This window comes from Lissotriton vulgaris, chromosome 11 (assembly GCF_964263255.1).
Source record: "Lissotriton vulgaris chromosome 11, aLisVul1.2, whole genome shotgun sequence".
NCBI lineage: Eukaryota > Metazoa > Chordata > Amphibia > Caudata > Salamandridae > Lissotriton > Lissotriton vulgaris.
Window position 1 is genome coordinate 1029155038 of NC_141699.1, and position 23933 is coordinate 1029178970.

Here is a 23933-nt window from a genome sequence, read left to right on the forward strand (position 1 = left end):
CCTCATTTTACTACTATGATGTCTCTAATCCCTTACCCTCCTCTGTCCCTCCGTTGACTCATCCCAATCCTCATCTTACTACTATGATGTCTCTGATCCCTTTTCCTCCTCTGTCCCTCCGTTGACTCCTCCCAGACCTCATTTTACTACTATGATGTCTCTAATCCCTTTCCCTCCTCTGTCCCTCCGTTGACTCATCCCAGACCTCATTTTACTACTATGATGTCTCTAATCCCTTTCCCTCCTTTGTCCCTCCGTTGACTCCTCCCAGACCTCATTTTACTACTATGATGTCTCTAATCCCTTTCCCTCCTCTGTCCCTCTGTTGACTCATCCCAGACCTCATTTTACTACTATGATGTCTCTAATCCCTTTCCCTCCTCTGTCCCTCCGTTGACTCATCCCAGACCTCATTTTACTACTATGATGTCTCTAATCCCTTTCCCTCCTCTGTCCCTCCGTTGACTCATCCCAGACCTCATCTTACTACTATGATCTCTCTAATCCCTTTCTCTCCTCTGTCCCTCCGTTGACTCCTCCCAGACCTCATTTTACTACTATGATGTATCTAATCCCTTTCCCTCCTCTGTCCCTCCGTTGACTCATTCCAGACCTCATCTTACTACTATGATGTCTCTAATCCCTTTCCCTCCTCTGTCCCTCCGTTGACTCATTCCAGACCTCATCTTAATACTATGATCTCTCAAATAACACGTTCTAGACTCTTCCCTTCTCTGTCCCTCCTTTATCCTATTCAATCAAACCAACAGACTTGTATGTTCCCCGCTCAAAAAACAATTTATATTTCCCTATTCTAATTCATCACTAGTCCACTGTGGGTTCCGGAGTAGCGTGACTCGCCAAAAAGCGCTTCAACGCCTCTTATGGGGTAGTAAGCACTATATAATTACAATTATAATGATAAAGTTTGCACATTTTATTTTACAGACAAATGTGCATGAACATTGTATTGTTGCTGGTTGTTTGGCGCCTAGAAACAATTACATGCATTGTTATGAGCGGCGCTAAAAAAACATACAAATAAGTACAAATGAACATTTTAAAGCCGATAGACTTCTCTTAACACATTCCAGTTAGCTTTTGTTTCACAGGAAAGCAATTTGATATAAAAAAAAATGAGCAATTGAGACAGTAAAAATCATTCTGTCGAGGTAGACAGAGCACTGAGACCTCTGACAGCACAAACAAGCATTGCTAAAGCAATGCTCTGTAGTCGAGACCTAAAAAGGACATTTCAGTGTCAAGCCAAGGTCAACCTTTCCCTATCCAAGTGTAGAACCACAGATGTTCAGATCAGTCCTATTACAAACATGCCCCTTTCCTTTTCAATGGCTGCGCGGTCATATTTTTAAAAGCTGGTGGTATGATCTGTGTTGGCCCGGCTTTTAATGTGGCTGTTTACAGGGCACACACAGACTGCATGTTACATACGAAGAGCTCCCTTGTAACCTTGAGTCACGCTTCCTTTTGTCTCCTTTAAGTGCCCTATTATTGACATTGACAGATTGCCTCAATCCTGCCTTTTATTGGCTGTTACTTGGCAACAGCTTCTTCTCAGGAGGAAACGAGGTGCGGACTGGAATAGCCCGCAGAGTGGGGGCGTTTTCCGGGAGTCTGCGGAAAGCAAGGGGTGTGCTCTAGCGGGAAAACCGGCCATCGAGGCGCTTTATCCAGAAGAGAAAAGGAGCTCAACGCCTGTGCACCATTTTGCACCATTTTTACGTTACACACGGATTTTTGGTAAATCTCACATTTCCTCAGTTGAAAACGGAATGTGACACAATTAACATTTCAATTTAAAATCTGATTAAAATGTGCTTCCTTTGTAGCGTTTTTCAATAATATAGCGTGTTATTGAAACAACATGAGCTACCAATGCTTGATTGGAATCTTCAACAACGTCATTTTACTGTGAGGATGAAAGTAGTCTGTGAAACTACTTCCTGTGTATGGCCTGTACCCCCGGATCCACCTTTATAGTGCCCTGGACTGAAGGTGATCCCACCCGCCCCCATGCAAGGGAATAGCCAGAAAAAATAATTACCCCCCACACTTTCAATTATATGGCTGCCACTGTGTGAGGGGCGAAGCATGCAATCCTGAACCTTAGGTCGCCAGGAAACGATTCCCCAAATAAAGTTTCCTTCCTTCTTCCTTTCTTTCTCATTTCCATTTTTCTTTCCTTCTTTCTATTTTGGTTTCAATCCTTACAGACTTCTTTCCATTCTTTTGCCTTTTCCTTCTCTTTCTTTTCTTCTTTGCCTTTTTCTTTTCTCTCAATGTTTTGCTCTCCCTCCATTTGCTTCTCGCTTTGATTTTCATTGTGTTTTTCATTATTCCTCTTTCTCTGGTATCTATGTTGGTCTCTCTCCCACCCCCTGGCACACCACCACAGCTATCATGGTCTTTTCTTGCTGTTTTTTTATTACTTTCTGCTTCTCCCTGAATGTCTGTCTGTCTGATCTGGGGTCTCACTCATTTAATTAGATTGCATTTTGTCCAATGAAGTGCCTACGTCCATGAATTTTACCTACCAAAGAATAAAAGGAAATTACAATTATTAATCCGGTCACTGCTGGGTGGAGGTGGAAAAGACATAGAGTACAGGGAGCTTTTGATAGAACACAAAAGAAAGTAAAAGTTGAAGAATCACAAACTCATAAACAGAGAGCGTCCAATGTTTACTGCATGATGGGTAAAAAAAAAAGCTGGTCATGGTACCTGCGGCAGAGAGGCGACTTTGAGAAGAGGGAGTGAGAGGTAAGCAAACAGTGATAAGAGTTGTTGGATAGGACTTAATCCAATCTGAAGAAGATGCAGTGGCAACAAGAAAGGGGGAAACATGCATAGCAGGAAAGCCAAAAAAAGAGGCTGAAGAGACAAGCTCACGGTCTGCAGAGGAGCCAGTGAGAAGAGGGAATGAAACAAAAGAAGACGGACTAGCAGTAAACTACATGGTATGAAATGTAAAAAATGTGACTTTGACTAGCTCGAAAAGTTAGAAAGGTGCATTTTATGTAGATACTGAGGAGGTGATACCTACTTGTAGGAGAAACCAGGGAGATATGGCCAGAAAATAACCAAAAGTGTCTCTCAATTTACATGACGATAAAGTTAAAGGAATAGAAGAGGGATGGAATAAACATTTTATCACCAGGAGTGGTCATCAACTTTCTTGCTTTTTGTGCGGATAGTAAACTTTATCTGCTTAAATTCTGGAGTCCTATTTCCCTAGGATGCCACAGAAGTGGCTGTCTTTCTCTGAGAGCTGGCTTTACTGTGACACCATGCCCAATTTCCAGAAATTGCCCCAGACATTTACATTGTTTGCTTTTTCTACTCTTCTACATCCAGGGAACATTGTGTTCTCTAAGCATCTAGGATCCCATTAGTTGTATGTGTTAATAGCTCCAAAACATGTTCCAAAAATAGGAACTTTTTTGCTGAAATGCCATGCTGTTCATCATCTGGGATTTAAATGTTCCTGATAGCAGAAAACAACAAAGAGAGGACACTTAAGTACATCAGAGAGAAATAAGGAGTCTTTTCCTTCATTAGTCTTGTGAAGAAATCCTTTTGAGGGTTGAATGTGAAAATATTGAGGAATGATATATACATGTATATCATCTGCAAAATATTGACAACCACTATATTGTGAACGTAGGCATACATGGGAAGAGATATACCTTCAAAAGAAGAGAGTTTCTCAGAAAACCAGAAAGGACTGGGTTTGAATAAACTAAACAAAAGGGGGGTTCCTTTCTGTGTTATTCAGTTAGCTGTTGAAAATTAGACACTTTGCAGATAATCACAAACAACTCGTGACCAGACATGTAAAGATATTTATAATCCAAAAACTCTATAATTTCCTCTTTATACTAATAAATATGAGTATAAAGAGGACATTATAGAGTTTTTGGATTATAAATATCTTTACATGTCTGGTCACAAGTGTAGATATACTATCTTTAGTACAAGTCCACATTGCTGAGTGGATATAAGTGTTGGTCAATATTAAATTCTCTATATTCCGATGCTACCCTCTTTCGAGGGATGGGTTGTACAGCATTTCACAGGGCTGACCTGAGAACGTAGGAGCTGCCCGAAGATTCTTTCAATACTAGACGCAATTGTGGACACTACGTGAGTGAGTCCAACTCTCTTCGCGGATGCTAAGAGCAGGTTCTCCCCTCAAGAGAGGTTGGTGAATAACTGGGCCAAACAGTTTATTTTACAGCAAAAACGTGCACATATGGAGGGAAAAACCATAAGCTTTACAAAAAGATATATCTGAAGAAAAATGTAGCCTAACTCTGGAGTATATTGTAATGTAATTGTAATGTAATTTGTACTTGTAAAGCGCACTAATACCCCAACTGGGGTGTCCTGGTGCTGTAACGCATACCGCTGTGGAACCCTTCCTGGCTTTTCCCTGTGAAATGTCCACTCCTGGGCACCCCCAAGGGGAAGCCAGGCATCCCAGCGCTGTTGGGGCCATTGTGGAGATTAAGCAAGCTATTGCCCAGAGTTGCAGAGCGGGAGCCATGATTAGAATAGGCACCGAGGCGAGAATGATCAGGTCCGAGGAAATTGAGCCCAAGTCCCGCCGAGGCGGGAATTGAACCCTGGTCCCGGGCCAGACCTCTGCATCAGGGTCTGCCGCTCTAACCATTGAGCCACACTTCTGTAAAGCACCTTCTCCAGCTCTTCAGGGAACACCACCTCCACACAAAATAGGAACCCACCCTAAGAAATTTTCTACTTATTCGTAAACGAATGTGATTTGTTTCACAGCCCATTATTAACTGTTCCATTGCTCTACAGCTAGATTTTCACTATACAAACAACATAGCATACGTACATACTTCCGTCTCCTATTTGCCAATATATAATACCTGGGTAACTGTGCAAACCTCTGCATGTTATTGTACCTACATGGGTAACAGGGAATCTTGGAGAACCCCTAAGTCGTATGTCTGGCCTGTATAAGCTATTGCGATACAAATGACCACAAAGCTTTCTTTCCCAGAAAAAGCTGCTGTTTATCGAAGTGTCAGCCCAGGGAAGTAATCTGTAACCAGCAAGTAGTGGGGCCCTTGCTGTAACCGATTAATGAAGAACCAAGAAGGAATATTACAGCAGCTTTCGAGACACCTCAGATCCCTTTGTCAAATGTAGCGGACTGTAAATGAGTTGGAAATTTTCAAGCAGCGACAAATCTTATCATCGGTTCAGTAAGTAGTTTCTTGCCGACACTGTTTGATACAGGTCGATCGAAGCACAGGCAAGCATAATACTCTTTTCATACTGCTGTTTATAAAGATTTGATCAATAACAATGATTGATTCTTTTGCTAGCTTTCATATAGATATTGATTAACTAAGCAAAGATCCTAAAAGGTAGAAAGCAGTAGAATTATTCAGAAATATCATCTTTTGCAGCCTTGGGAGTTGTACTGCCTATTTTAGCCCAGCGTATTTCAGGCTTTGGATTTATATCAAATCCCACCTCTCTTGAGAACGCTTTGGTGGCTGCACCTGAAGGACAGACTATTGTATAAAATGTTCTGCCTCACTAGGGACAAGCTGGCTACCTGCTTACCCTGGCTAAAAGGAGGTCAGTCGGTTTCATTTAAGGCTTTGTGTGCAATTTCCCAGATTTAGATCTAGGGAGAAGATGTGGCCAAGAGGCTAGAGCTGCCAACTTTGGAACTGGGGAACCAGGTTTGAATCCTAGTCTTGGCTCAACATCTTATGATTCTGGGAAAATCACATAATCCCCCATGCCTAAAAAAATATATGTAACTTAATCTGTGCAGTGATTACTCCCTCTATGTCATGATGTAAATATTCACAGACACCTCTGTACATCTTATATTCACAGTGTGCATGGAAAGTGAGGGATGTCCTAATGGGCCACTTAAAGCACCTCGCAGGCTTCCCAGTCCCTCTGAGTGACTGACATATGAGGCACTGCACTTACATGCTCCTGTTTATTTAGCAGAAAAGTGGAACATTTCTAGAGCCTAGATCAAGAACCATAGATCCAAAGCTGCAATAAATCCAAGTGCTCAGTAAATTTAGACCCAGGAGTCCACCCTTTTCTAGAAATTGGTTAGGGATATGGAAAAAAACATTTCCCTAGTCGCTGTACCACTTGGATCTTTCCTGAATTTAGCACAAAAAAATGAAGTTCCAGTTTTTGGGATTTTTTTCAGGTCTTATTTTGCACTTGCTGGAGAATTTGTGACCTCTAAACCTGTTGTATTAGAGAGTTTTTTAGTGTTTGCACCTATTGCTTTACTCTTACTGTCCAGCACACAGGTGGCTCCAGTAGGTGTTGGCTCTTTGGAATATTGAATAGATTTTGAAATTCGAATATTGATAAATACATGTATAAATACTGCTCACACTCCTTCAACATGGGTATTGAATTTTTCCCATATAATTTTCACTACTATCTCACTTTTATTTGTTCATTTTGGATTAATACACCTAATGGAAATGCCTTTCCACAGTTGGTTTACAGAGGAATATGTTTAATTGTTTTAATGTGTTAAAGTAATGTATTGTATGTATTATAATGTTTCTATTTACATTAGGAAGTCATTGATTTATATGTTGTTATGTGACTCATTTGATCACAATAAATGATAAGTCTGTTTTCTTGTTTGCTTTCACAAATAGTATGTTTTCTCTTTTTATGAACAGGATGTATATTTCTTGAGAACGTGGGGCAACTTGACTCAAGCTTCTGTGAAGCCGAACATGTTGTTGACTTTTTGCATGGTAAACTGGTGGGCTTTCGCTGGTGTCCCACGTTCTGCATCCTAACTTGGATTTGGAAGTGTCTTGGGTTTTAAGACGGAGGCCATGAGCCGTCGTAAGCACCAGCATCGTAAGATTGTGACAGCGGCGTCACTGTGGCATTATTCGTTGTAAAATGTTTAAATAAGCAGTGCTTTAAATGGGCCGGTACTGTCCGGTACGGAGTACTGGCACTTTTTTATTTTGAGAGGGAGAGTACCGGCACTTCTCGAAAGTGTTGTAATACATTTAATTGGAGAATACCAGCACTTCTCAGAAAGAAGCAGGTATTCTGGTATAGAGTACCTGCACTTCTATTTTTCAATTTCAAGCACTGGAAATAAGTATAGGAGTCCACCATGCCAACAACCTTCACCAACCAACACTGAATGTAGCAGAGTACATGGCATGTGATGGAAACACAGAAAAAGAAAGCCTGGAAGTCCAGATAATGTGATTTTAATCTCAGTTCACTTACTCAACGTAATGCCGGAGCAACAAAATAAAATGAATACGCTTTGTAGAAATTGTGGAAACTAAATCTTTCAAGGGTTCTGCTTAGAAACAACTAATTCAGATGCTTCAAAAAGCGTATTTCCTTTTATAGGGTGCCACAAATCTTGTTCACATCAATTACAGCTTAGAGAGGCTTAATGTTTTAGTGGTCAAAACTGCCCTGCACAGAGCCCAGCGGCTGATAGTGAATTAATTTGGGTGAGATATCTTTCTTTGACAATACAGATTGTTTTTAATGACTTTATGTTTGCTTCTTGGCTGTTTTGTACATACACTGTTGAAAAATACTTCATTTTAATTAGATTATGAGAAAATGGAAATAAAGTTTCGTTTGCAGACCACAAGAAGATCATGATGTATTCGACAGAAGCAAAAAGCAACCACACATCTGGTTTCCTAAGAGTTTAGTGCCACAGTTGTGAATGAAAGACTGTGCAAAGTACCAGTGATTGAAAAAGCATGTGTGTGTTTGAATCCACTGCATTCACTCCTCAGGAAAAGTATGTCATTGTTTGTGTAAGTACTGGGATTTGTATGTCCGGGGTCTGCAGACATTTACATCTGTTTCTCAGTTCTCGGAACTCCCACGTGGATTGCAAGTTCCCTCTGCCTTTAGAAACGTACCTATGCTTTTATTAACCGTGCATGATACACGCCCTTTCAGGCCATGCCCCCTCGTCCCACAACCCCAGAGTAGTATAAAATATGTGCAATCCTCGGTCGCGCAGCGGGCGTGACGTTTGCGCGCCGAAGGCGCGCCTAAGGCAAGCCCGTCTGCGCCCGTCCGCGACCGACCGGGACTAGGGGCTATACCCCCTACAGGCCTTAATCCATCCGCGCCGATACTTATCCAGTATACACGTAGCGAACTACTAGCCCTCAACACGGATGTTAGATCTCACCGCTGTAATCAAACCGGCCCCGGACTATCGTATGGACCTTTCTCCTGTCTTGCCTGTCGCTGGTCGAGTATGGGCCAACCCCCAACTGACCTCCGCACAAACTCTACCAAAAATCAGCTAGAACTGAAATGCCTATACCTTAATGCCAGATCCTTACCTAAACATGCCCTAGATATCTGGGACATGCTGACATCCAGGACCCCGGACCTAGTTTTTATTACCGAAACATGGCTATCGGACTCTAATACCCCAGACCTCGCTAATGCCCTTCCCCCCGAATACAAAATAATTACACAAAACAGACAAGGCAAGAAAAAAGGAGGCGGAGTTGCCGTGATCTTTAGAGATCATCTGACATGCCTTGCGGAAAAAAACAATTGTGTACCCTGAACATGAGATATTACCATTCAAAATGTTATCCCAGGGCCTCATCATTCTTGCTGGCGCAGTTGTTTACAACCCTCCAGGGCAACAAGCCAGTGTAAGCGCCAAACTACTGAACCAACTGCTACCATTATGTTTAAAACAGGAAAACTACATGGTCGTCGGCGACTTCAATGTCCATTACGAAAAAACAGACGCCCCCGGATCCGCCCAGTTGAAATACGATATGGAAATCCTACAACTCAAACAGTGGGTCGAGGGCCCCACGCACTTAGCCGGGCACACCCTGGATCTTCTTTTTACCAATATTGAATCAACTACCATAAAAGAAATCCTCCCTCTGTCCTGGTCCGACCACTCCATACTATTCTTTTCATTTAAACTTCCTGGCAAACCCCTGAAGCTTAGATCTACCCCTCTCGTCACCAATAGAGCCTGGAGACTAATTAATGACTTTAACTTTCAAACCCACTTCCTTGAGACAGATGTCACACTACTGGAAGACCCCTCTATCAGTAACAACGTCACTCTTTTAGATTCTGAAATTCGCCAAGCGCTAGACAAACTAGCCCCTATGCGGGAATCAAGGAAAAAAATGACTATCACGGAGAAATGGTATACCCCTCTCCTAAAGAGCCTCAAAAAGGAATGCCAAAAAGACGAACACCGATGGAGACAAACAAAAGACTCGGAAACTAGAGCAGCCTATGTCACCAAACGAAAACAATACTTTTTGGCCATTAGAGACGTAAAAAAAGCATACTTCACTCAACGAATTCATGAGAACCACAATTCCGCCAAAGAATTGTTCAAAATAGTGAAGGAGTTCAGCAACCCGTCCAGCACCTCACAAACCCTTACCCCATCAACAGAGGCCTGTGAACGCATCAGCACCTTCTTTGTCGATAAAATTAACAAAATTTACACTACCTTCACCCCTCTAAATACTCCCACCCTGCCTGACAATCCTGAAGAGCTCACCCCAATAACAGACAAATGCAATAACCAACCAGACTCAGGCAACACACTTTGCCCAACCTGCTTCCAACCATTCTCTGAAGATGAGGTATCAGCAGTTCTGAAAACAGTTAAATCCGGCTCTCCCGCAGACCCCTGTCCCCATTTCGTGTTCTCCAAAATTTTACCGACACTCTGCCCTCTTATCACCAAACTCTTCAATAAATCATTCACCACCGCATCTTTTCCAGAAGCCTGGAAACACGCATCCGTGACTCCCCTTCTGAAAAAAGCCGGATCTGACATCTCCAACCCGGAGAACTACAGGCCAATTTCTCAGCTCCCGTATCTCTCCAAAGCTTTGGAGAAACTGGTCAATATACAACTATCCCGATATCTGGAAAACAATTCACTCCTGGATCCCTCACAGACCGGCTTCAGAGCCAATAATAGCACCGAGGCACGCTGCTGGCAGTATCGGACAGTATCAGATGCACCACAGATCAAGGTGGATCGGTGGCTCTGATACTGCTTGACCTGTCAGCGGCGTTTGACACCGTATCACACGACTGTCTACTAAACACTCTATTGAGTAAAGGAGTGCAATCCACAGCACTAAACTGGATTAGATCGTTTCTTAGCAATCGTACCCAGGCAGTGCACATGGGCCAGTTTCACTCGAAACCCTGTCCCATCGGCCTTGGGGTCCCACAAGGGGCCTCGCTGAGCCCCACTCTCTTCAATGTCTATGTTTCATCTCTGGCTGACATTGGTAGAAAGTGGGGCATCGGCATATGTTCCTATGCTGACGACACACAGCTGATGGTGACAATGGATGAAAGGTCGGAGACAACAAAGAAAAAGCTACACAGCTGTCTCACCGAAATGGCATCATGGATGCATAACCATTGCTTAAAATTAAATGCCGGCAAATCGGAGATACTACTGTTTGGAGGAGCAAAACTGACATGGAACGCCACATGGTGGCCACCCACATTGGGATCGGCCCCTACTCCAAAACAACACGCCAGAAATCTAGGTATCATCATGGACGAAGCGTTGTCCATGAAGGACCACATACGATCACTCTGGGGTAAGGGCTTTGCAATACTCAAACTTCTGGCAAAAATCTTTCCCTGGATACCCCTGGATTGTCGACGTACAGTCACTCAAGCCCTCTTGGTCAGCCGCCTTGATTACGGCAACGCACTTTTCGAAGGAATGAACGAACAACTTTTCTCCCGCCTACAGGTTTTACAAAATCAGGCGGCCAAGTTGGTCTGCAATAAAGGCAAGCGAGACTCAGCATCCGCTTGTCTCCGGAAACTTCACTGGCTACCGATGCGCAAGAGGGCCACTTTCAAAATACTCTGTCATGCGCACAGAGCTCTTTATAAAACTGGCCCCACCATCCTCCAAGGGAAAATTGATTTCTACGTCCCCAACAGGAACCTAAGATCGAATCACTTAGCCCTGGCTAAACCTAAACGCATCCGACAAGAACGGGTGGACGCGCCTTCTCATACCTGGCAGCCAAAAGGTGGAATGAGTTACCTGTAGATCTCAGACATACCATTAACTACCTTCAATTCCGCCAAAAATTAAAAACTCACCTCTTCCCAAAAAACGAAATCCCCCAGCATAGCCATCAGCAGTCTCCCTCGTTTCATAGCGTCGTGATATCCCATGGGATGAGGGTCGCGCTTTATAAATACTAGAAATAAATAAATAAATACAAGTTCCTGCAGTGTAAAGATAACAGATGTATCTGTTTCAGACACTGAAGAAGTTGTGAACGCGAATTTCTGTTCCTTTTTAGAATAGAAAAGTCACTGATTGCACGCTAATATACAAATCAAAAATACAACTAGCAGCCGACAAGCACAATACTCAGATGTTTGTGTTAACAATTGACACAGAAATAATCGATCAGACCGATCTTGGATCTCTGGGTAGTACTTTTCATAGAATCACAACTTCATTTTACACCAGAATACTCTTGTATATCTCACTAACCTCGCTTACTTTCAACTCTAACAATCAAACATATAGTCCATGCCCCCAGGGGCGTAGCTTCATGGGGGGTGTTTGGAGTGTTAACCCCCCCTCTATTGAATGTCTGACATAATATCGACAGACAGAATATCGAAATGCAAAAATATCGGAGCAAAAATATCGACAGCAAAAATATCGGAATCCTATCTTCATTAAGGTAAGTACAAAAATATCGAAAAAATAATATCGTAGTACAAAAATATCGGAATCAAAAATATCGTTTTTTTAAATGTATTAATAATAATGTAAAAATAATTTTAAAATACATATAATTTTACAACTATTAAATAAAAATATTAAAACAAAATTAAAACTAATACATATACATTTAAAATAAATAAAACACTTAATAATTTAATGTAATTTAAATTTTTTTCATGTAATTTATTTGATTTAATGTAATATTTTTTGGTTTTTACCCTGTACGCCTGTACCCCAAAAACCCAAAACTGACCCTGAACCCTAAAAATATCCCTGTACCCCAAAAACCCAAAACTGACCCAGAACCCTAAAAATACCCCTTTACCCAAAAACTGAAAACTGACCCAGAACCCTAAAAATACCCCTTTACCCAAAAACTGAAAACTGACCCTGAACCCTAAAAATACCCCTTTACCCAAAAAATGAAAACTGACCCTGAACCCTAAAAATACCCCTTTACCCATGAACTGAAAACTGACCCTGAACCCTAAAAATACCCCTTTACCCAAAAACTGAAAACTGACCCAGAACCCTAAAAATACCCCTTTACCCAAAAACTGAAAACTGACCCTGAACCCTAAAAATACTCCTTTACCCAAAATTAATTAATATTATTTAATTACCAATTAATTATTAATTAACAATAACAATAAATTAAATATATTACCACATTTGCTGTAATTAATTTAATTTAATAATTAATATTATTTTTCCCAATTAATTAAGAATAACAATAAATTATATACAAAAAAATTACTATAATTAATGTAATTAAATAATTAATATTAATTAATTACCAACTAATTAATAATTATAAATATGTAAAAAATTATATTAATTAATTAACGAATTAATAGAAATTAATTACCAATTAATTATTAATTAAAATATGTACAAACATATATCAATTAATTAATTATTATTAAATTACTTCCCACCCTATTCCCCTATAAACCCATAACCCGCTACAGAACATATTTATCAATTAATCAATTAATTAAAAATAATAAAAAATTATTTCTCAATTAATTAATTAATAATTCCTACTAATTAATAATTAATTTAACATAATTAAATTACTTCCCACCCTATTCCCCTATAAACCCACAACCCGCTACAGTAGTAAAAGACAATATTTAATTAAATTACATTAAAAATAAATAATAAAACATAATAAATACAATATAATATACACTAAATTTATTTAAAAATTGATATTAGTAACATCGAAGTTATTAATTTCGATATTATTGACATCGATATTTACAACTTCGATATTACTGATATCATACCAATATCGATATTAAGACTGTCGATATTACTTACCTTCGATATTTTGTCCCATCGATATTTAAACTTCGATATTTTTGTATATCGATATTTAAAAATCGATATTTTGTCTGTGTACCCCTCTATTAAATGTAGTTTCTGCTTAATAGTTGGGTACAGGTGCTTTGGGTCGGATATGGTGAGGTGTCTGTCAGATTTCACCAGCAATTTTTACCTACACACAGACACACACACAGAATCAACTTTCCAAACTACATGCACTTCATATACCAGAGTGCTCAGGGGCGATCCGGAGGAGAGGCTAGCGGTGTGCGATCCATCGTAGATTCCTGTTAAAGGGCTCCCATGAGCCCATAAGCTGACAAGCTTTTGGAGACGCACCTGCGCGCCGGAGAGGCATCGAGGCCTGTGACGGTTACTTGGCAGCCTTCTCATCCACCCCAAATCCTGTCTCTACTGATGAGGGAAACTATCCCGATACCCGGGCCATGCCCCGGGTCTAGAGATGCTGGGAACCACAAGTACTTACTTGCACCAACTTTGGTGAACCACTCGTGAACTTTTGTTTCAACTCTCCAAACTACATGCACTTCTATACCAGAGTGCTCAGGGGCGATCCGGAGGAGAGGCTAGCGGTGTGCGATCCATCGTAGATTCCACAAACACACGCACACACTCTCCCTCTTGGTTTTGGAAGACTTCAAAATTGTTGGTTATTTTACAAAATATTGTGTTTTCTCTCACTTAAATCCCCTACTAATCCGCATTTGTCTCCCTTTCCACTGCCCCTTTAGACCATCTTGTGCGCCCTGCTTGTCGTATAATGTATTTTAACATTATATGCCAGCAGGTTGTTGGGAAATCTGAAGCTCACAACCTCAACCTCCAATCTTACTGGCCCAGCTAGGCCCCTGCATGCCCCACCAATCGATTCTCTTTCACAACAACCTTCGACAAGTCCAAACATCACCAAACTCACTTCCTGATCAGGAAGACTTCCAAAACTCCTGTGGCAGATTGTTTGTCAAGACAGCCTGTTCCCCCTTACTACACAGTTCCACATTTCCTTGCTGCAGAGTAACCCCTTCAATTTTCCTCTTCAGTGCCACCCACAACCTTCTGCCCGCAACCTCACAACCTAAGATCAGCCACACTGCTGCCAACCCTCCCAACTCAATCTTTACTAATCCAAAATCAATTCATTACAGTACTACAAGTACCAATGAAATCGTTCCCAATACCCGAGCCAGCCCTTGGCCCCAACCAATGTACTACCTAATCTCAACCCAACTCATGAGACAAATCCAGAAACACTCAGCGTATCGTCCCAGCCCCAGTGCTTAATTTGTAAAACATTAAGTGCCGGGACCCTTCCTGGAAGGCCACTGCAGCCTGAACCACCTATACCCTACTAGCACTTCCAATGAAAGTACCAACATAACACCTAACCATCTCACCTCTACAAGTGTGACACTTCAGACTATTTTAGGCCACACAAAGCTATAATAATGTCATCAGAGTTTAGTCGTAATCATTTTCAGTACGTATTGATTTAATAAACATATTTGTTGTGCTCATCTTGAAATTAAAAAGACAGCAGTGCCATGCTGTTGACTGTCAATAGAGCAGATGCTGACAATTAAGTGATGGTACTGAGCACCGGAAACCACTGGCACAACTTAAGCACTGCAGCCCTATTGACCAATGAGCCCAAACTCTGCTGTCCTCCTCGAGTTACCCTGTTCTCTTCCACCCACATCGTCTACCAATCTATCTTTTTAAGTCCTTAGTCGGTGCTTGCCTAACTTTTTTCCACTATGTCTCATCTAATGTAAATAGTCACAGGGTCAACTGGCTAACATTTGTGGCCCGGATCACAAAAAGAAATGGGGATATCTCTGCATACATATCCAACTACTTTATACCTCTCTCACAAATCCATGAAGTGTATGCAATGAAAGTGTAAACATTTTGCAACCTCCCTGTTTGAATCTGGGTTTCCCTAGCCTAGCACCACGTGTGGAAGCATTGGCATAGGAGAAACTCTGGATGTGTACGGTTAGAGAGTTTGTGAAATATTTTTAAGTGTGTCTCTTTCATTCCGTAGAGTTTGTGAAATATTTTTAAGTGTGTCTCTTGCATTCCCCAGCACCTACTGTAAAGATAGGGGCGTTCCACTCTACCTCGAACTTCCCACATCACTGGCACCTATTACTTGTCGGTGAATGTTTACTAGTGCAAGTGTGGGTAAGGCGTTGCAGGTTATAATTCTGAGGCTGGGCCTTACTATCTTAGTACACCTGTTACATAGCTGCCGAGGTTTCAGATTGCTATGTGTGAAATTTTCATAATTTCAGTGTAATTGGGAGTAACATTTCAACGATGAGTGACACTTTCACACGAGCAAAATCGAGCAATCAAGATGAGGGAAACATATTAATATCAGAAATGACAGCCATGTCCATGTATCTAGTTCAATTTCACAAATGACTTTTTGTGTGCACTGTCATCGTCTATAATCAGTCTTAAAACAGCTGCAACACTCCTGAAGTGGTTATCATACTGAACATTTTTGTTTGGCCTCAGAAGCAGTGGAAAAGTATTTACCTTATGCAGTGCTTAATTTGTAAAATATTAAGTGCCAGGGCTGTGACCAGGAGGCCACTGAGGCTTGCACCACACATCGCCCTTGTCATCGCCTCCAAAACAACTACTAACCATTTCTTGCATGGAAATGCAACAGTTCAGATTATTCCAGGTCCCATGGCTAGGGGAGCAGGTATTAGCACTATTTTAACGTATATTGTATTCCTAAACAACCGTTGTTCTGCTCATTTCTAAATTAGATGAGCAGTGCCACCATGTGGTAAACTGTCAACACCATAGTTAGATCAGTTAGGTGCCGGTGCCAAGCACCGGAAACCAATTACGTGCTGGTGCTGAGCACCGGAAAGCACCAGCTCAAATTAAGCACTGACTTTATGATGGAATAATTGAGGCATGGGGTGACAGTTTGAGAAGAAATCTACAGCGCTTAGAAACAGAAGGTGAGAGCTACAAATCACTCTATAAAAAGTAAGTTCTAAAGTGTGGGTCATTTTCCACATTGCAGACATAGTACGCAGTTTATGGCAATGAGATAAAATACACAGCCTAATGCCACATTGATTGAAAGTTTACATGACACAGCTAACTATGACACACCTACTTGCTACAGCTGGAGCGGTGGAAGAGGGACAGACATTAACGTTATTCTTCTCAGATACTTTATGTACACAACTGTGACTGAAGTTCGTGGCCTAAATTGTATGTATTTAAATCTCAGCCAATCGTGTCATATTGAACGAAGACTAATCAGTGTGATTGAAAAAATAAGTGTAATATCGTTATAGTATAGTTTAATTGTATTTTACTTGTATATAAATGTTTTTTATGCTCTTTGTATGATTTTTAACTAAATCGAATAAAGATAATTTGACTGACTGAAGTGTAATATCATAAAGTGAATATTTCATGTTGAGACAATTTTGGAACTGTTGGACAAATCTTGGATTTTGAAAGGAGTTAATAATAGGAAATGCAAATTCGGGTCACCGGCTTGCTTAGCAGGTCACAGGCTTCAGCAGCTGCATGGAAAACAAGTTAATTACTGTTCCAACCAGTCTTTAATTATTTGGTGGGCTTTACCGTTTTCATGGTAGCATACTCCGGATTCAACCAAGGGGATTATCCCATGTGCTCTGTGCGCTGCTTTTCATTCCGACACTATGAAGCCCGGTGGGGAGTCGGCAGCATTCGCTGCACACGTGGGCACATACCATCCAATCAGGGGCGGCTCCTCCATTTGAGCGGAGGAACGTCGCCCCTCAAGCCCCAGAGATGAAAAAAAAATGGTAATACAGTTTATTTATTACCATTTTATTTTTCAGCAATCAGTCCTGCACTAAGTGTCAGGACGGGGTGAGGCCAGCACTGTTGAGTGACAGCAGCAGGGAGCTTCGGACGGCCAGCCAGACATGCGCATTTTAAAGTTCTCTAACCTAGCTGTCTTAAATAGCTGTGTTAGAGAAAGCACAGGTCTCCACTGCTCTTAGGAGCACTGGGAGAGCCTGCTCTATCCAATCCCGGTGCTGCTTTCATGCTGTGAGAGCAGAGCCAGGATTGGGTAGTGCAGTTTCCTACATCGGGTGGTTCCTGGAAGACACCCAAGGGAGGAGGACGTCGCGCTGCGAAGCTAAGTGAATTTTTTTGTGCCCTACCACAGTCGGTACAAGCCAGCAGCCACTGCATCCAATTACAATGTACAACGTCAGAGTTTGGTTGCTCAACCTCCATCAAGAACAACTGCAGGCACTAATAGCAGAGAGCATTCAGTGCGCAAAACACAACAGCATGTGACATCCCAGATTGGCCTTTAAATGTCACATTTTCTCCTTAATTGGCATTAGGAGAGTGAGCCTGAGATCAGAAGTAGCATCGCAGCTTATCATGCATCTTCAGGCGTTTAAATTCTACCGCTTCTCTCAGGACGTCCAGTGGCGTAACGAAACTTGAGGGGGCCCCCCTGCAAAGTACGTCGAGGGGTCCCCTCCAGAATCAATCAGGAGTTCTTGGCCAGAGTACTGTGCTAAGGGGGGCCCCTGGAGTTTGGGCCCCCCCGCCCAGCAGGGGCTGCGGGGGCCTGTGTTACGCCACTGAGGACGTCACATGAAGTGGCAGAGTTACTACAGAGAGCAGGTCGCGCAGAGGATCCGGGGGCTGACTCCAGGACTGCTCACAATCATGCTTCTGTCGGCACCGCCCTGCTGCAGGAAGCACTTGGACGCGGCGCTGCTATAAATGCAGCTAGCATTGCTCTGGCGGTCACAGTCACTCTACTTGCTTGCAGCTTAACCCTTGCAGCGCGCAGGTGATCAAGGTGCTAAAAATGCGTTATTAGTGTATTTTAATGCGGAGATGCGAACCACCCCATTAAAATGCTTCAGTCTAAAGCATGATGCGTGGTACTTGGCAGGGCTGCTATTAAATGGCACTTATGTATTAGACTCGTACATAAAAAGGTGAACCGCTCCACATGCAAAAGCCAATTCCTGATCCATAAAGCAGGCAGGGTTGTTCAGTGAGTTTAGTTACCACAACTTAAACATGCAGTGATCTCCAGGTCATACTTTCAATTCCCAGCAGGGCCAACTCAGATGTCCATCCTTCCTTAAATTGGATAATTATAGCATGTGTTAGTTACAGTGCTTTCAAATAGCAGAAATGAGGAATGACAGCTACATCAACAAGTGCTGGCAAAGTCAATAATTCTGCCCTTAACCCCTTCGCTGCGCGGCAAATTCCGCTGCGGTGCTGGGGGGGGGATGGGCGTGGCGCTCGGGTACTTGGGCGGCTCCCGGCCGTCATGAGTCACAGTGGGTGTGTGCTCATGACGGCCGGGAGCCGTCCGAACTCCGCCCACTGATTAATTCTCGCGCACAGGCGGGGAATTAATCGCGTGTGGGCGGAGCGGCAATGTTCAGACGGCTGCCGGCCGTCAGGAGCACACATCAACTGTGACTCGTCATGGCCGGGAGCCGTCCTGAGCATGGAAGAAGTTAATACAGCAATGCAAGTAAACACAGGCATTCACTCGTGATGTTTAAATGTGTTCCACGCACAAATGCTGGTCCTACCCCCTCCCCCACCTCCTTTGACAATGCCGAGAATAAAGAAGCAAGAATGTAATGTATTTTGTGTAGAATGCCTAAAGGAGGTAAAACATTGAATGCAAGAAACTGTGTGATGGTTGTGTGTATTTTGTAGATATAAAATAGTTCCTCGTGCACTCCAACTGAAGGCGGTATGATGCACTAAACAGCCAATAGCATGAGGTGAGTGGGAAGATGATACTCAGGGTGGAGCCAAACATCACTTTCTAGGTGCTTAGGTATATTTTGAAGAACTAGTAACAATATGTCAACAGGCAGATGCGCTATGCCAGACTTAAAAAAACAAGTTATTAAGACTTTGTAAATTTGGTTCTGATTTTGCATGCAGCATATTCCACTCTTTTTCTACCATGATACTATCAAATGTGCAAAAACATTTTTTCAACTTCAGCCTAAGCCTCTTCTGTGCTCGTTCCCCTAGAACACAGCCTCGCCCTCTGCTCATTTCACACCTTGCAGCATAATATTCAAGAGAGGCTGTGCATGCACAAAAAAGGGCACACTAACTTCCCATTTCAATCAACAGGTTCTTCCAAATCAATGTGTTTTAGTTTTAAAATGTTTAAATAACTCTAAACACAATAGATATTCTATCTTATTCCATCAAACCCAAGGAGAGCTACATTTTAATATAAATAATCGAAAAACAGCAAAAAGTTCAAAATGCATGTGATTTAATTAAATGAATTCCACCTATTTACAAAGATGTGGTTTAAATCTGGCCAGGGAATGCAGGGTGGGAACAGACTCATTTTTGGAGACAATGACGTTTTTTCACCATCAGAGTGACTTGCAGCCAGAAAAAGAGCCAAAAAGGGAGCTACAAAAAGGAAGAGAAAGACAGACAAACAGCGACAAAAGGAAAAAGCAGGGCTGATGAAGCCTTCTAAAATGAGATAAAGAGACAGAAAATGTAGGGTGGCTAAAGAAAGAGACGGGAAGAGTAATCAAGAGCAGGAAGCAACCTATTTACTTGGAAACCCTGGCATTTGACAGTGCAAGTGGCAAGACAGAGCTTAATTTGAGCCAGTGGTTTCTGGTGCTCGGCACCGGTACGTAATTGCCAGCACGGCAGCTTATGACAGTCTGCCACATGGTGGCGCTGGCTAATTTAGGTATGAGCACAACGACAGTCGTTTATTAGTTCAATTTACATTTACAATGACTAATACCTGCCTCCCAGGCCATTCTTATAGCTTCAAGGGCCCGGAATAGTATGAATTGTCACACGTGTAAGAGTGTGAAGTTAGTAGCTGTGTTTGTACTGTCATTGGCAGCGCTAGCAGGAGCAATTTGTGGTGCAAGCTGCAGCGACCTCCCGACGAGAGCCCCAGCACTCATTCTTTAACAAACTAAGCCCTGTTAAGCTCCTCGGAGATAGTATAGACCGTGAACTTTTTATATATAAATTAAACACGGAATATAGGTCTCATAGTGCTTTTTACGTAGAGCGCGCCCCTTTTCAATTTACAGTTTACAAACTTTTCATCCTTCATACAGCAACCTTCTTTTGACAGGTTCCCTTCATAGGTTTCCCTTTAGTTTCCACCATTCAAACTTCTTAGAACCCCACGGATCCCTAGACCCCGAGACAAGTCTTACGTACTTCGGAAATGTATATATTATGGCATTGGCCACATAACTAATAACACAAATCAGTACACAGTCGGTAGAGTGGATCTGACATCGGTTATTTTTAGCAGGTTAATGAAGTATATGAGCAAAATGCTAAATTAAAATTTTTAAACCACCCTATTAATGTGTATGAGTTCGAAATTAGAGGTTATAAATGAAGTTGTTTCATTCGTGGGAGCAGTCATGTCCAGCAATCATAATCTAATAAGGACGCTGGAGGATTTTGTGAACTCTATTCAAGCACTGATGTGTGCGACAAAAAGAGAGCATGCATTGTGAGCGAAAAAGTCAGAGTAACATACTAAAGTCTAGTAAATCGCTTTGTCTTTTAGAAATAAAATCACAATTTGATAAGCTCTAGCTTCCAATTAAAAGTTTGATTTTTTAATATTTATTTTTGTTTGTGAATTAAATAAAATATTTCATCATTTGTGTATTTGTTTGGTGTACATTTGTTTCTGTATTTTTGAATATTGTTTTGAGGTTGAAACCGTAGAAGTTTGGTTAGGCTGGGGTACCCGGCTTGTACTAACAATACAGTGGAGAGCCACATAAGTCAAATGGCTAACATCTACTGGCATAATGGATTCCATTTTGAACGCAGTAGTCCCTATGGTCCTGTGAATGTGCAGAATAGAAGAACCCATTACAATACAGTGTTTTTATTTCCCGAAGGAAGGAAGTCATGTAAAGAAGCATGCTTGTTCTCAATATTAACAGCCTCCTTAGAGGACACTGAAACACCATTCGCGAAATAATCAATCACCTGACTTTCTAGAAGCATGGAGAACATTGCGATTTCTATAAACAACTTTGATGCAGGTCATTTGACCACAATTCAATAAGCATGACATATATGGCCTCTCCTGAAACCCATTAGTGACCCATTGACCAACAAATGCATGCCATCGAAACAAAACAGGATGGCGGCCCAGTTTCCTTAATGAGCAATGCTATATATCACGCTTTACAAATATCTAACATAGCGTACGATAAAAGGGGTTCCGAGTGCTGGAGGAAGAAGACTGCAGCCATATCAAACTTCAGGATATTAACAGAAAAGAAATGTGAAATACTGTGAACCTAACTGGGCCTCATGTATATTGCTAGTTGATATTCTAAATATCTCTCATTGATCCAGTCCTCCTGGATCAAGGAGGACAGCTATGTAATAACATAGCAACTTGCAGTTATGTCATACCCTTTCATGCTACTCCCTCAGATCCTAACTACCACCTAACCCACTACTGGAAGACCAAAACCCTTTTCCATCCAGTACCAAAGCCACATCTACGAACTTTGCCCCATCTTCATAATCTATCTTGACCTACATCTGTCAACACGACCACTTCTGAACAAAGCATCTTTGCTCATCTAGACCAAATGATACAACTGTCAACTGTTTTGAGCTCACAATCCAGCCTGTGCCGTCTGCTGCCAATCCAAGCTAACCACTACAAATCACGCCGCTTTAATCCTAACACTCTCATCTGAACTCAGACAACCGAATCCACACAAGGTAACATCAACCTTTCTGAATTCACCTTTTTCCTTCCTAACTTTCCCAATCTGGCACCGGAAAACCCTCGCACACCCAAAACTCTGGAGACCACACCTCCAGGGATTCGAATCCTTCGCTACCAAACCTCTCCCCCTAAATCCCTTTCTCATCTCGCGAAAAGGCACTTTTCAAGAACCCAAACAGTGCAAGGTCTACTGACCACTCATCAAGCTGTTCCAATCCTTCCCAACCTAACCTCCATCAATCCATCCTCTCATAACAATATACCAAACATGCCCCAAACATCCCAAGATTTGTTGACTGAAATTCAAATCCTTCCAGTCCTTACCAACCAAACCACTACCCATGTATCTTCTCCCCATTTCTCAACAACACATGCTTTATGCCCCCAAACATCCCAAGATCTATTAATCACACCACAAACCGTTTACCTTCTTAACAACTAAACCACTACCCCGTTATCATCTAGTCATCTGGTCACAATACACCAGTCACACCCACAAACATCCCAAAATCTGCTAACCACACCTTAAATCATTGCAATCCTACCCAATCAATGTTCTTCTGACCTGGCAACAATACACCCCTCACACCCCCAAACTTCTCAAACTTTAATAAACACACCACAAGCCACTCCAGCCATCCCACAACCTACCCAACCTCTCCCAACCCCATCTCGAATAAATACACCCTCCACGCCCCACATTCCCCTACTATCCCCTACCCTCTCCCTACTCATTCACCCCCAGCCCACTACTACCACCTCGACCTCCAGAACCGACACTCAATGCAGCAGATGGTTCTACCAGGACCCTCAGCCTGTCCTAAATATCACAAGCAGTCACGTTCAGACCCACGCGCCTGCCTGGGTGACATCACCGGTCTGCCAGGATGCTCTATGTGTGACATCATTATGGTGGCCGCGTGTCACCCTGAGAGGCAGAACCACCTCCACGCGCTCCTCTGCCAGACATGCTGAGTCCGCAACTGACACGGCTCAGACCACACCCCCTGAAGACATAAACATATCATCTTATATGGCCGCACAAGTGCGCCGAGGTAAACAATTCTGACATTTTTTTGACTCCATTTACTAACCTGACACAAATGTGGGTGGGCTGCACTTTTCCCCACCTCGGGGTGTGTCGCCTGCGTGTTGGCAGGACACCTGCCGCTGTGTGTTACTATACACACAACACACTGCATTCTTTACATGGGAACTTCTGTAGGGCTGTGGACCACAGAACGGGGTGGACGAGGGTGCACGCGCCCTCACAGAGCCCCTATAGCAAGCCAGACAATTTGGATTAGATTAATTTTATTGTATGTTTAATTGAAATTCATATAGATTCAAAACGCACATGGATAATGACCAAAATGCAATAAAAAACTAAATAAAAATAAAATCACACCTTGTGGGCAGGCAGGACTTACCGACATGTGTGATCACGGTGGCCAGACGCTGGCTCAGTTCCTGGTGCGACATCTCTTCCTCCTTCAGCCACAAAAGCATTTCCCTCAAGAGATGCCCGGAGAAGGATGCCGAGCCGGCTGCTGCCTCCCCGCCTCACACAAAGGCAGCGGCGGTGGAGGTGCCACTCCCAGCCCGGGAGGAGCCGCGGCTGCAGAGCCGGGGGTGGTATGCCCAGAGCCTCCTCACCGCTCTGCCCGCCCTGGCATCACTTGGCAGCTTTTTGTCTGTAAACTCGAGGGTCCGAAGGCAGGATGCTCTCTCTGGAAGGAAGGACCTGCCGCGCGGAGGAGAGGGCGCACCGCACGCGCAGACACCTGTCTCCCGGGGATGCTGATGCGAGGGGCGGACTCAAAGCCAGGAGAGCCGGATCCAGGGATCGGATGCGGCTGTGTAAACCATCTCCGGGCCCGGGGGCTCGAGGCGAGGCGCGGCTCCCGCGAGGAGGTGCCTGGCCTCTCC

At 42.7% G+C, this 23933-nt stretch overlaps 1 protein-coding gene across 1 annotated transcript in view; it reads right to left on the reverse strand.

The window, feature by feature from the left end:
* Positions 1–23546, reverse strand: part of LOC147683962 (guanine nucleotide exchange factor DBS-like) — a 1615891-nt gene extending 1592345 nt beyond the window's left edge. Inside the window, exon 1 of the mRNA XM_086942584.1 lies at positions 23435–23546. Coding sequence (XP_086798710.1) covers positions 23435–23513 — 79 coding nt within the window. The 5' untranslated portion in view covers positions 23514–23546. The remainder of the gene's footprint in view (positions 1–23434) is intronic.
* Positions 23547–23933: the final 387 nt, after the last annotated feature.